Here is a 13,201-nt window from a genome sequence, read left to right on the forward strand (position 1 = left end):
GACATAGTGGGACACTGCCTTTGAAGATATCACCGACTCTATGCTACCGAAATCCTCTTGATAATTGCTTCGATAAGAGTAATATACGAGGTTTACCAAGAGTTTCGGGACAGTCATGTAATTCCTTTGTTTGCAAAGCTATTACTGTCAGATTTGGTATGTACATAATATAGTAATGTTTTGATTTGGAACAGTAAAAAACCGGTGTAATCCTTTTTTGATAGAATTCTTATAAAGAAAACCTGTTATCGATATTTTCAAATTTATTTCTCCACTGCGGGTTAGAAACTAAAAAACTAAGGGGTATCTGATTGAAAGAATTGATAACTTTTTTGACTGAAATGAAATTTTTCAAAAAATTGGCATTCCGATCAATATATTTTTTGTTCACTAATGTAGAAACAATTTGACATCATGAAAAATCCGTTTTTTTGAGTTCTCACTACAAACGATTTGTAATTTAGAAAAAAAAACGAAAGTCGTTTTATACCTGTGAAATACTCGAAATATAAACACAATTTTACGCACGTTTATACCTGTGAAATATTCGAAATATAAATACAATTTTACGCACGTCCATGAATTCACTACAAAGTCTTATGAATATATGGATGTTAATTAGATAATATGTATCTTTCTCTGATAAAGGCGCTAAAAATAGACATCCCAACAAAAAACATGGCCTCAAAAACTTTCAATATTTTTTATAATAAAATTATTAAATATTAATCATTTTGAAACTTCATTCAACAAAGGAACTGTATTCTGTATTGTTGTTATTTTCATTTGAGCTTGATCGTATTCTAAAAAAAACATGATGATTCTCCTAGCACGTATTCGCGAGGAAAAATTTCTACTGTTGAACTTATTTGATAATCATGCTTGACTCACATTGTCACTTTCCAAAGAAAAAACGTCAAGAAAACAGCACAGTAATCCATTTTATAATCGTAATAAGCACTACTTGTAGGAAAGCATGTACACTAAAATGTCTTCTAGTAACATTTAACTTTATCTTCAGTATTGCGTCACAACACAGCGCCAAATTCAAACACTTTGTATTACCAATTATCACTACTATCACCTCGGGCCAGATTAGCGAGTCAAAGGTCCTTTTTGAGGATCAACGAAGGAAATTTTTAGTTGTGAACCGTTCTGTGAAAGATTAAGATTGGACTAACTCAAAAAAATTGCATTTTGAATGAACGCTCATTTGCCTCACAAATATTTAAACAAGGTTATCAAGAATTTATCTCTTTTATAACTTTGTCCAATTAAAAATGTTGATAACTTGAGGACGATGCACAACAGTGTGAGTTTTAGAGGTCGTATGTGGGGCCCAGATTTCCATATTGAGAGTGAATTATTTTAGTAAGATTCTTTAAACAATTGTTATTAGTGAAATTAGTGCGTTGTGGGAGAAAGTGATAGAAGTCTGTGATCTTCATTCGTGATCGTGTAAATGTGTGAACAGTGTGTGTAACAGTTGAATTATATATTTCAGATATGTCAATAAAACCATTCATTTTTCAAACCGGTATTTGAGAACTGGAGGACAGAGTAAAGTGAAAATAATTTAGAAGAACTCAAGAATACTCTCAAGTTCAGCGGCTTACTGTTCTCACAATACCAAATTTTTTTCGTTCGAAATAATAGTTTTCCTACTCCTAGGTGAATGATTTTTATTTCAGATGCATACAAAATTGTGAAGCTTCAAACCTCCACCTACAATCCACTCAAAAAGTAAAATTGTTTAGAGGAAAATTCGTAAATATTATTTTTTGTGAAACTTTAATGAAACGAATAAAAACACTTTTGTGCGTGACGAGTCATCCTGATTTCGTCCAGGTTTGGAGACCAGCTCCCCTACCCTTTTGGCTGATTATTGGCCTTGAGAGGGGCCAATGGGTATACAACTGATAGATGACGGCATGAAGTCCTTAGACATCAGTGCCGCCCTTCACGGGATACCCCTACCTGGCTGGGGTGAGATGGATGAAAAAGTTATTCATCCTTTAACGGGGGACATGAGGGCCTCATTCGACAGAGTGTCGGGACCTTCTATATCGGGAGGGGTCGTCTACAGCATAATCTGTGGCTTCCCTAATAACTAACGGGTTTTCATGAGTTTCCGTTTTTTCGAAAACTCTCTCATTCCTCGACTGAATGGACTGCCGAATGGAAGGCAGCTGCAAATCTCTGCGGATGGCTTCATTCCGCACGAACCAAGGAGCATTCACAATCATCCTAATTAACTTATTTTGCAACCTTTCCAAAATGGAAATGTTGGACGGAGCCGCTTGTCCCCAGACGCCTGAAGCGTACATGATGACAGGCTTGAACATCGTGTTGTAGATCGTAATTTTGTTCTTTAAACTCATCTTTGACTTTCTATTGATCAGAGGGTACACACTCACTTTTGTGCGTGCCACTAGTTATTTTATTTGTAGGACCGGTTTCTGGTTTTATCACATCATTAAGTATAAAAGTAACATGTAAAGTCTGAAAAGTAGGTTATATAGGAAGTTTTTAGGTAAACCTGAAGGCGGGGTTGTTAAATAAAATTCAACACAGAATATTATAAGGTTGTCAAACTTATAAATTCAAGAGTGGAGACCCTACATAAATCCAGTTGCTCGTATAGGGGTATCTATTTCGGGTTTTCAATTGATTCATTAATTTCCATGGCTTCCAACAAATTCATTTACATGGCTTCATTGCATATGTATAGGATTTTGGGGTTATCTTTACATTATGTAATAAGGGAAAGAAAATGAAATTGTTGGAAGCCATGGAAATTGATAAGTCAAAATTCCCGAGCAACAAGAGGTGTTACAAAAACACAATTCACAGTTTTCTTAATACATACAACTTTGACTCAAAAATCAGTTTATTTTCATACACCCAAATTATATAACCTTCTCCCAAATAATATAAAAGAACTAAAAAGTGCCATGAGATTCAAAAAAGAAGTAAAACATTTTCTAATGGAAAGTTACAATATTTTCAATATATTCTAAGTAAACAATAATCTCTCAATTACTAACCCTCACAAAAACACCCATAGGTTGTAAACTATACGCCTCTTTCAAACAGGAACATTATTCTATCAATTGTATCAAATGTAAAAAAATTAATAAAATATAAACATGTAAAAATGATTTTCAATTACCTGAATTGAATTGAATTGAAAACCGGAAATATATGCCCCTAAATGAGCAACTCGATTCATGTAGGTTTTCAAGCTTGAGTCTATAAGTTGGTCAACCCCTATATTCTGTTGAATTTTATAGTTGGTTCCCTTTTTCATTTAACCACCTGGCCTTCCATAGCTAAAAACTCTCTATATAACCGAGTTTTTGGATTTCACATGTTAGTTTTGTACTTGATAATGGGGTAAAACCCGAAATTGGTCGTTGAAATGAAATAACTGGTGGAAATTAGACAAAAGTGTTTTTATTCATTTCATTAAAGTGATCATGAATTTCCACAAAACAACTCATCAATCACATAGATTTATGTAAAACCCTAATTGGTATAAATAGAGTTATTTCATAAGGTATTTCACCATTGATTCTGTAGAGGAATGTTCATTTCAAATACTTTTGTCTTTATTTGCAGAGAAACTATCACTGATAACTATTTCTTTATTGGTCATTAATATTACCCTAAACTCGGGCAAGTGGTCATATTTAATGTTTTACTTCTCGAATTTTACCAACTGTTAACACCTGATACATCAATTAATCTTGTACATCGCTCCATTATTATCACTGATTACAAAAATGAGCAAAAATGAGATTACAAAATTGTTTTGAATTTTTGGATAAAATAAATCATCAAACTTTTTGTCGAAATTGAAACATCTCTTACACAATAATTCATTAATTTGTATAATATAGATTTCATCACGATAATTATCCCGTAATTCCATCCTCAGAAGTTGTTTTCCAAAATGTGAATTATTGAATGTCTTGATGATAATGATAATAATAATAATTGCTTTTATTGATAGGAAACAAAATACAGAGAATATATATTTATATATATATATATATATATATATATATATATATATATATATATATATATATATATATATATATATATATATATATGAATATATCAAAAATGAAAAATTCGTGGGTACAACACTCCAAACAGGGGGGCAAACCGCGGTTATCGAGTGTCTTGATATAGATAAAGGAGTTTTTTAATCGGACAGATCACTCAAGGAAGTGGCAAACCATAGACACGTGTTTCGGGCTTTTGGCCCATCATCAGTATGGTGCAGCCAAGTGTAAGGATGGGCAACACTTGGTTACCAGAAGAAATAAATACAAATGCACGGAGCCACCAGCAGGAGCCAGCCGCACATTTGTGGTTTCACTTAATAGATCTTGTGTTCACAAGAAAACTATCTAAATCACCACGGAGGCAGCTATAGCTACCTGTGTGACATCCGGGTCTCGGAAATAATATAAATACGAAGGTTATCGAGTGTCTTGATATAGATAAAAGAGTTTTTTAATCGGACATAGCACTCAAGGAAGTGGCAAACCATAGACACGTGTTTCGGGCTTTTGGCCCATCATCAATATGGTGCAGCCAAGTGTAAAGATGGGCAACACTTGGTTACCAGAAGAAATAAATACAAATGCACGGAGCCACCAGCAGGAGCCAGCCGCACATTTGTGGTTTCACTTAATACATCTTGTGTTTACCCGGATGTCACGCAGGTAGCTATAGCTGCCTCCGTGGTGATTTTGATAGTTTTCTTGTAAACACAAGATCTATTAAGTGACACCACAAATGTGCGGCTGGCTCCTGCTGGTGGCTCCGTGCATTTGTATTTATTTCTTCTGGTAACCAAGTGTTGCCCATCCTTACACTTGGCTGCACCATACTGATGATGGGCCAAAAGCACGAAACACGTGTCTATGGTTTGCCACTTCCTTGAGTGCTATGTCCGATTAAAAAAGTCCTTTATCTATATATATATATATATATATATATATATATATATATATATATATATATATATATATATATATATATATATATATATATATATATATATATATATATATATATATATATATATATATATATATATATAATATAAATTGATTTCAATTCCCTGAAAGAATCTGTAAAAAAAATTAACAAGATTAACTGTATATTCCAGAAAACAGCAAGCAATTACTCATTATTGTTCTCACTAGAGGAATATATTGAAATTTTTCTTGTAGCACAATTATTTTTGTTCAGCTCGAAAGTTTTCGAAAATAATTAAAAATCTGGTTGAGCTTTTCTTTCTGGTAATGATATTACTGGCGAGGACCATATACTTTTAGATTTCTCAATTACGTCGATCTTCAACATCTATAATATATTTTCTACAAATTAAGCCTTGATCATGTTGAGCTTGATTTTCAAAATTTTAGTGTGCCATATCAAATTTGTCCAAGTTTTAATTACTTTTCAATATTTAATTCCAGCAGATTGGTTCTTTTTTTATCTCTTAGGGATTTGAACCGAATTTATTTTGGACATTTTTGTTCATAGTCACTTTGTATTGTTTTTGTCAAGAAAATGGGAGATACAATGCAAATCCTCCTATGCTGATAGCCCTGGTGTCAACTAGTGTCAGTAAAGAAGATACAATACCCACTGTATGGTTATTCTGTTCAATTTAAAAAATATGTTATTGTTATTGAAATTTAATCTTTTTCAACTTGAAATATCATATTTGGGCTATTAATGTAGAAAATCACCTCATATACTAGCTGAAGTAAAATTTGTAAAAATGAGAAATTGAAAGATATGATCAATAGTCTCGAGTATTACTATGTTAACGGCTTGGTTGTGTAACTTATTTCATTTCACTTCTCAATTCCTGTGGAGAGATTATTTGGTTTTCCCATCTACAATCACAAGTATGCTATATTACTTTCACCTTTTTTTTTTACTTTCAAAAATTGTCATTATCTATTGAATCAGAGTCTCTTTTATTTCATTGATAAGATATTTTCATATTTCCGGTATTTCTTTCCCAATCTTCTTGAGCTTTTTGAAACTATCATTCAGCATATTTCTTTCAAGTATATTTCTCCCTAATTTTATGAAACTCTTTTTGGATTTTTTTCCTGACGTTTCGCTAGCATGCGTGGATAACTTCTTTATGGGTGCTTTCATTTCATATGTTGAAAATAGGCATGTGAGCATGTGAGATGGTACCGAAAGCATATCAATTTCTATAATTCCCCAAGTATTTTACTGCATTCTTGATCAGTACCTGTAGGTTACATCTGAATATGATTTGTGGATTTGAGAGATGAAAGAAAAAGAATATATATATATATATATATATATATATATATATATATATATATATATATATATATATATATACAGGGTCCTGCAACAGTGGCGCGGTGTTACATATCTCTATATAGGAAGCAGATAGGAATCTAATTTTCTATAATATTACCTTATTGCTCGAGCTCGACAAAATAAAAATATTGGCGGTCACACAGGGTGTTCGATTTTTTCTGGGCGGATCCCAACTGTGTCTTTTTAAATGGCAACCTATATTTTTTATCGCTTTTTCGGTTTCTTCATAGAAAATAAAATAAACTTTATGTATATCTGCACTTCAAAAATATTGACGGTTTTCGAGATATCTAGCATGACAGGTTTTTTTTTCCAATATTCGTCACTCAGAATATTTGAAAATATAAAGTGGTGCCAAGTCCAGTTGAAATTTTTTTTTGGTCGAATATTCTACATTGGTAACTCTCACAAACGATATATCTGAAATCGACCTGTGATATACAGGGTATGAAAAACCGCTTGCCAAATATTGTAAATGAAAATTTGCAAAATCTTCCTTATATTAAATGGAACACCCTGTATATTATTGATCCATAAGAAGCGCCAACGAAACCTCTACAAATTTCATTAAGTATTCCCTATGGCTAAGTTCAATAGTTTTTCTTAAATGAGCATTTCTTTCGAAAAATGGTCATTTTTTCAAAGCGAAATCCATTTGACGACTGATAAGAATATACAAAAAATACCCTTTCCTTAAAATATCGCCCATTCCTAAAATTACCTGTTGCTAGATAAACAAGTTGCGAATTACACCACAAAATGGACGTTCTTGAATAGTTACAATAATTTCAAAAATCTCGGAATTTGTGCCATATTCTTTCGGTCTGGCAAATGACAGAACAAAATATTTGGCTGCAAATGAATATTGAAATTTTCAGTCAATCGTGAAGTTGAACTGTCGGTATAATTTCATCAGAATGTTGTTATCAAAAAGTGATTTGATTGATATGATTTTCATATTAGGTGAATCAGACAGGAATTGTTTATTGGCAAGTAGAATTTATTCTCAACGGTATCCAGATAGAAGGCATCCAGATGAAAGATCTTTCCGAAAGGTCTTGGGACGATTCGTTGAAACTGGATCTATTAATTATTCCAAACATGAGCGCATCAAGCCAGCTACTAATGAAGGTAATGAATTGCAAGTTCTTCTTGCTGTTGAAGAAGATCCTAGTAGGAGTCAACGACAAATTGGGGAAATAGTGGATATAAGTGAGAGATCAGTGCAACGAGTATTGAAGAAACATCGCTTGCATCCATACCACGTTCAGTTACATCAAGAACTACTGTATGCTGATTTCGAGAAAAGAGTGAGATTTTGCAATTGGGCCATGAACAAAATTCGTCGAAACGAATATTTTTTCAATAATATTTTATGGTCGGATGAATCGACATTCCATAAAAATGGATTTGTAAATCGACATAATTACCATTATTATGCGACAGAAAATCCTCACTTATTGAGACAGGTGGATTATCAACATAGGTGGTCGATAAATGTCTGGGGAGGCATCATTGGAGAATATGTAATTGGTCCATACTTTTTTGAGGGACATATGAATGGTGCAATGTATCTCAATTTCTTACGAAATGATTTACCAGGTTTGTTAGATGATATTCCTCTTGACCTCCGCAATAGAATGTGGTTACAACATGATGGTGCACCTGCTCACTATTCGGCAGAAGTGAGAGATCATCTAAATGAAGTATTTCCCAATAAATGGATAGGACGGAATGGGCCTGTACGGTGGCCCGCTAGATCACCAGATTTGACGAAACTAGATTTTTTCTTATGGGGATACATAAAAAATATGGTTTACGTTGAGCCACCAACTTCTCCCGAAAATATGCGACTTAGAATAACGAATGCTTTTCGCAGCATTACACCAGCTGTCTTGCGCAGGGTAGAACAGTCTTTCAAACATAGACTTCAGCTCTGCATTCAAGAAAATGGAAGACATGTTGAACATATTTTATAAAAGTTTCATTATCAACCTTAATTAAACTCTCCCTTTTGTAGTTTTGTAATTTGCCAGTTGACAAATTTGAATATCTAGAACTCAAGCTCTGAATGAATATAATAACATGAAAAAAATAGTTATTTATAATGTTTCTTTCTTTTAACTTGTTTGGTTTGATATTGCACGATTTATGAGTGAAATTCTGCATCCAATGAAAAAATAATTTTCCATTTAGCAAAAAGTGATAGGTACATACATTTATTTCGTTAAAAAATATTTGTTTGGACACCTTCTAATGTACAAAATTGAAACAAGATATCTTTCGTATATTTTTATCAGTCGTCAAATGGATTTCGCTTTGAAAAAATGACCATTTTTCGAAAGAAATGCTCATTTAAGAAAAACTATTGAACTTAGCCATAGGGAATACTTAATGAAATTTGTAGAGGTTTCGTTGGCGCTTCTTATGGATCAATAATATACAGGGTGTTCCATTTAATCTAAGGAAGATTTTGCAAATTTTCATTTACAATATTTGGCAAGCGGTTTTTCATACCCTGTATATCACAGGTCGATTTCAGATATATCGTTTGAGAGAGTTACCAATGTAGAATATTCGACCAAAAAAAAATTTCAACTGGACTTGGCACCACTTTATAATTTCAAATATTCTGAGTGACGAATATCGGAAAAAAAACCTGTCATGCTAGATATCTCGAAAACCGTCAATATTTTTGAAGTGCAGATATAGATAAAGTTTATTTTATTTTCTATGAAGAAACCGAAAAAGCGATAAAAAATATAGGTTGCCATTTAAAAAGACACAGTTGGGATCCGCCCAGAAAAAATCGAACACCCTGTGTGACCGCCAATATTTTTATTTTGTCGAGCTCGAGCAATAAGGTAATATTATAGAAAATTAGATTCCTATCTGCTTCCTATATAGAGATATGGAACACCGCGTCACTGTTGCAGGACCCTGTATATATATATATATATATATATATATATATATATAAATCAATTTATATTATATTGGACAATGGAAGTCCGAACTGATGGAATACACCACGAAACATTGTCTACCACCTTCAAACATACAGTGCATTTCTTTAATGTCCCCCCCGTTTATTTTTTGAATGAGTCGAATCAAAAAATTGAAATTTTGGATAATGAAATAAATACATGAATACTTTATTCTGAAGTGAAATTCACAGATGAAACTTTTAGGATGGCGACTGGGCGCTATCTGGAAAAAAATTAAATCGAAAATGGGGTTTTGAGACACATCATTTTGAAGCTCCTGGCAAATACTTCACAACCCTAGAATATGAAGTCGATATCTTCAACTACCACAAAATGGCGGAACATTTAATAATTTCCTGAAGACAAACACATTAAAATCAATATTTTTAGAAATATTCCTTTAAATCTGTCATATGTCGATTCCAAGAACCCGATAAGGTTTGTAAAGTTATTTTTTGTTTATAAAAACGACAAAAAATGTCAGTACGACAATGAACATCGTTGTTCAGTTAGAATATTCTCATTAAGTTTTCGATTCTCCCAATATCCAGAAAAAATTAACGTTCAAAATCTGTTTAAAATATGTTTTTCCGTTAATCAGCTGTCGCCCCAATACGAACGACAACTCTCAGAAGTTGAGAAACTTGTGCGAGGAAAGGACTAACGAGGTCTTACCTTTTAATGATTGGAATTGATTTTTACACCTACACTGAATCTGTTTTCTAATGTGGAAATTGGTAATCAGGTTATTAAAAATATTTTTTCACGATGTTTCCACCTGAAATCATGTTAAATTATTAGTCATCAACTAGGTGATAAGATTTAAATCATTATTATATAAAGCACAAATTGTTATTGGTTCTTTACATGTCCATTTAATGAACTAGCAATTTTTTTCATGATGATGAGTTTCACCTATATTCAGGTAAAATTGAATTAGTAGTCATTACCTACCACAAATTAAGTAGAATTGATTCATCATGAAAACGCTTGAAGAAGCTATTGCATAGCGAAACAAGTGTTGCGGTTGAACTGTCCAGTGAAAATCTCCCAATAAAATGTTACTTGACATGATAAAGAGATATTGGAGGATGAGTTTATCAAGTTTACGATAGTTCTTCACCTGAACTCATCTTCGGTTCGGAGCTTGCTTTTGATATTAGATTCACTAAAATATGTGCATATTTTTGAAGAGATCAGTTTTTGAGAAAACAAAGCCATTTTTATTTCTTCACTATATGAAGTTTGTGGAATTTCTGAAAAAATAACGATAAAGTTACTTCTTTACTACGTCATTTCCTGATAGTGATTAAACAAAACGAGCGTCGGGAGGTAGATCGTTAGTTCTTTTGTGGAAAAGGTGTTTTCTTCATTAGATTGTATAATTATTTCATACTGACTCACATAATGAATAAAATTGTTTTCAATTAAAGTAAAATTGAAAAAATACATACTATAAAAACCTTGTTTTTCCCACGTTTGTTTGAAGGTGATTGACAATGTTTCATGATGAATTTCACGGAAGTCCGAACTAGTGAAATTGTTTTTTTCAATTTAATTTTCGAACTTCTGTCCATTCGGGATTTAATCACAAATCAGAATAAAATATGATTCACAATTTAAAATTTTGTATTCAGTTTTTTTACCAAAATTTGGTTACCCATTCAAAAAACTTTACAAAGTTCATGCTGTAAATATGTTTAAACTGAATAATGAATGAATAGATAGTTCTATTTTGTAGGTCAAAATATCAGCAATCAGTCATGGATTGTTCATCATACAACATGCGATGTATAATATTAAAATCGCAAACCCATAATTAAAGTGAAATGATAAGCGGCATTAATTAATAAGGATACTTTTTACGTCGCATCAAAATGCATAATTTCGTAATCAAATTTCCACACATATTGAGATAATCTCTTCAAAACAAAAATAACTATATGCAGTTCCAGCTTTGTTTAGTGTAGACGAAATGTCAGATAAAAACTGCCCAAACTGATGTATAGAAAATTAATGTGGGTACGTTTTTCTTCGGAATATAAACAACATCGTCAATTAAATACTACAAACTTACAATTGTCTATACTCAAAGAATAACAGAATAGTTTGGTGTGATAAGCAACTTGCAATGATGCAAATGGATTTTGATCCAATGAATCAGATATTTACTAATAACGATAAGAAGTTTTCAAGAAAAAAATCCTTTACTGACGCAATTTAAGATATCAAGAGCGAATATATTTGAAATTGAAGGTTCCAAAAATCGGTGTTCAAATAAAAAGTAAACCTCCAAATATAAGAAACACATAAACCAAGTAGTGATCATGGGATATAATTTTTCAATATATTAATTTGATTAAATTGAAAGGGGTATATTTTAAGAAGAGGTTATTTTTTGAGAAAAAAAGGTTTTGGCTTTCTACTTTACCATCTTCAAACATTGCAGTCCCAGCTTTGTTCAGTTGAGCGAAATGTCAGACAAAAACTGCCCGAACTAATGTAAAAAAAATTAATATGGAAACGTTTCTCGTCGAAAGATAAACAACATCGTCAATTGAATATTACAAACTTACAATTTGAGAATAAAATTTAGTTCTGATAAGCTACCTTGTATTCTGGAGACACCCTACATTTTCTTTTATGAGAGAGAGGACATTGGCAGACCAAGATCTTCAGATGATGTGGTGCTGCAGGTTTTCCGGGTTTTCCTGCTGCTGAAAAAGCAAATGCGCCACTGGAATCAATGAAGTCACCCCGGAGCGCCAATTAATTTTTGTTGTTGTTTTATAATTTCATGATTTGTATTTTGGAAGTGTTTCATTTTTATTGTAGTTTTTTCATAGAACTGTCACTTTTCTGGAATGATAACTTGCATTATCCATCATAATAACATAGTTAGGTGGAATGAGGTCTGACATTTGTTTAAAATATTCCACATCGCTGTTAATATCTTCATGGTAATCAATAGAATGTTTTTACTCAAACATCTATTCTATTTATAAAATTATTGAAATCATCTACATATGTAATATCTTTCTTCACGTTGAAACTCTCTCATCTGCCTCAGACAATGTCCGTTCAAATTTCACCATTTTCGATGCTTTTCTCAGCAAAAAATAAATTTCTTTAAAATTTTGCAATTTCCTTCTGCCTATCATTGAAGACGATTTGAAGCTCCTGTCGGTATACGAAGAATTTTGGTGTTTGAGAGCGTCATCATTATGAATGAATATAACTGGAGGTTTTTCTCAACACCAAACCGTTATTTTAACCTCCACATGTATGGAGGTGTTAAAATAAACCCTACAAATTATAAAAAAAAAAACATAACACAGAGTCAGATGCTACAAATGCAATACGCATATATTCAGCTGGCTCAAAAACCAAAGAAAGCTCATTGTGAAGTTCATTCCAGATCACTGAGCCTAAGGATTAAGTGGGGAATGGAAAAAAATACCAGCGTGGTTCAAACAGAACTCTCTGGTATGTCAATCACCACAAAAAAATAACCAGGAAAGGAATTTCTGGCAAAAACATAACAATCTGCACTAATAGTAGACAAGCCCTAATAGCCTTGAACAGATAACGTGTTACCTCAGGGCTAGTATTTGAGTGTCACCAAGATTTAGCCAAAGCCTCAGTAGATAATAACATTATCCTGAGATGGGTTGGAGGACACGACAGGAATAAAGGTAATCGCATTGCCGACTCTTTAGCCAAGGAAGCGGCTGGACTAAGAATTTTAGGACCCAGTGACACCTACGCTACGGCTTGATGACTTAGACAATTGCGGAACTAGGCAAACGTCACACCCA

General features: G+C 32.7%; 1 protein-coding gene across 2 annotated transcripts in view; it reads right to left on the reverse strand.

Annotated features, from left to right (window-relative positions):
* Window positions 1-12,317, reverse strand: part of LOC111513662 (uncharacterized) — a 29,115-nt gene extending 16,798 nt beyond the window's left edge. Inside the window, exon 1 of one of the 2 annotated variants that reach the window (XM_074173657.1) lies at window positions 11,994-12,317. Coding sequence is in view for 1 of the 2 variants with exons in the window: in XM_023169880.2 (XP_023025648.1) it covers window positions 892-941 (50 nt within the window). In the remaining variant the exon portion in view is untranslated. Of the gene's footprint in view, window positions 1-891; window positions 1,327-11,993 lie in introns of those variants that run through there. The other variant, XM_023169880.2, reaches the window with a different exon arrangement.
* Between the last annotated feature and the right edge of the window lie 884 nt (window positions 12,318-13,201).

This window comes from Leptinotarsa decemlineata, unplaced genomic scaffold, assembly GCF_025532065.1.
Source record: "Leptinotarsa decemlineata unplaced genomic scaffold, Ldec_3_MD MMD2_tig00000251_RagTag_RagTag, whole genome shotgun sequence".
Taxonomy (NCBI): domain Eukaryota; kingdom Metazoa; phylum Arthropoda; class Insecta; order Coleoptera; family Chrysomelidae; genus Leptinotarsa; species Leptinotarsa decemlineata.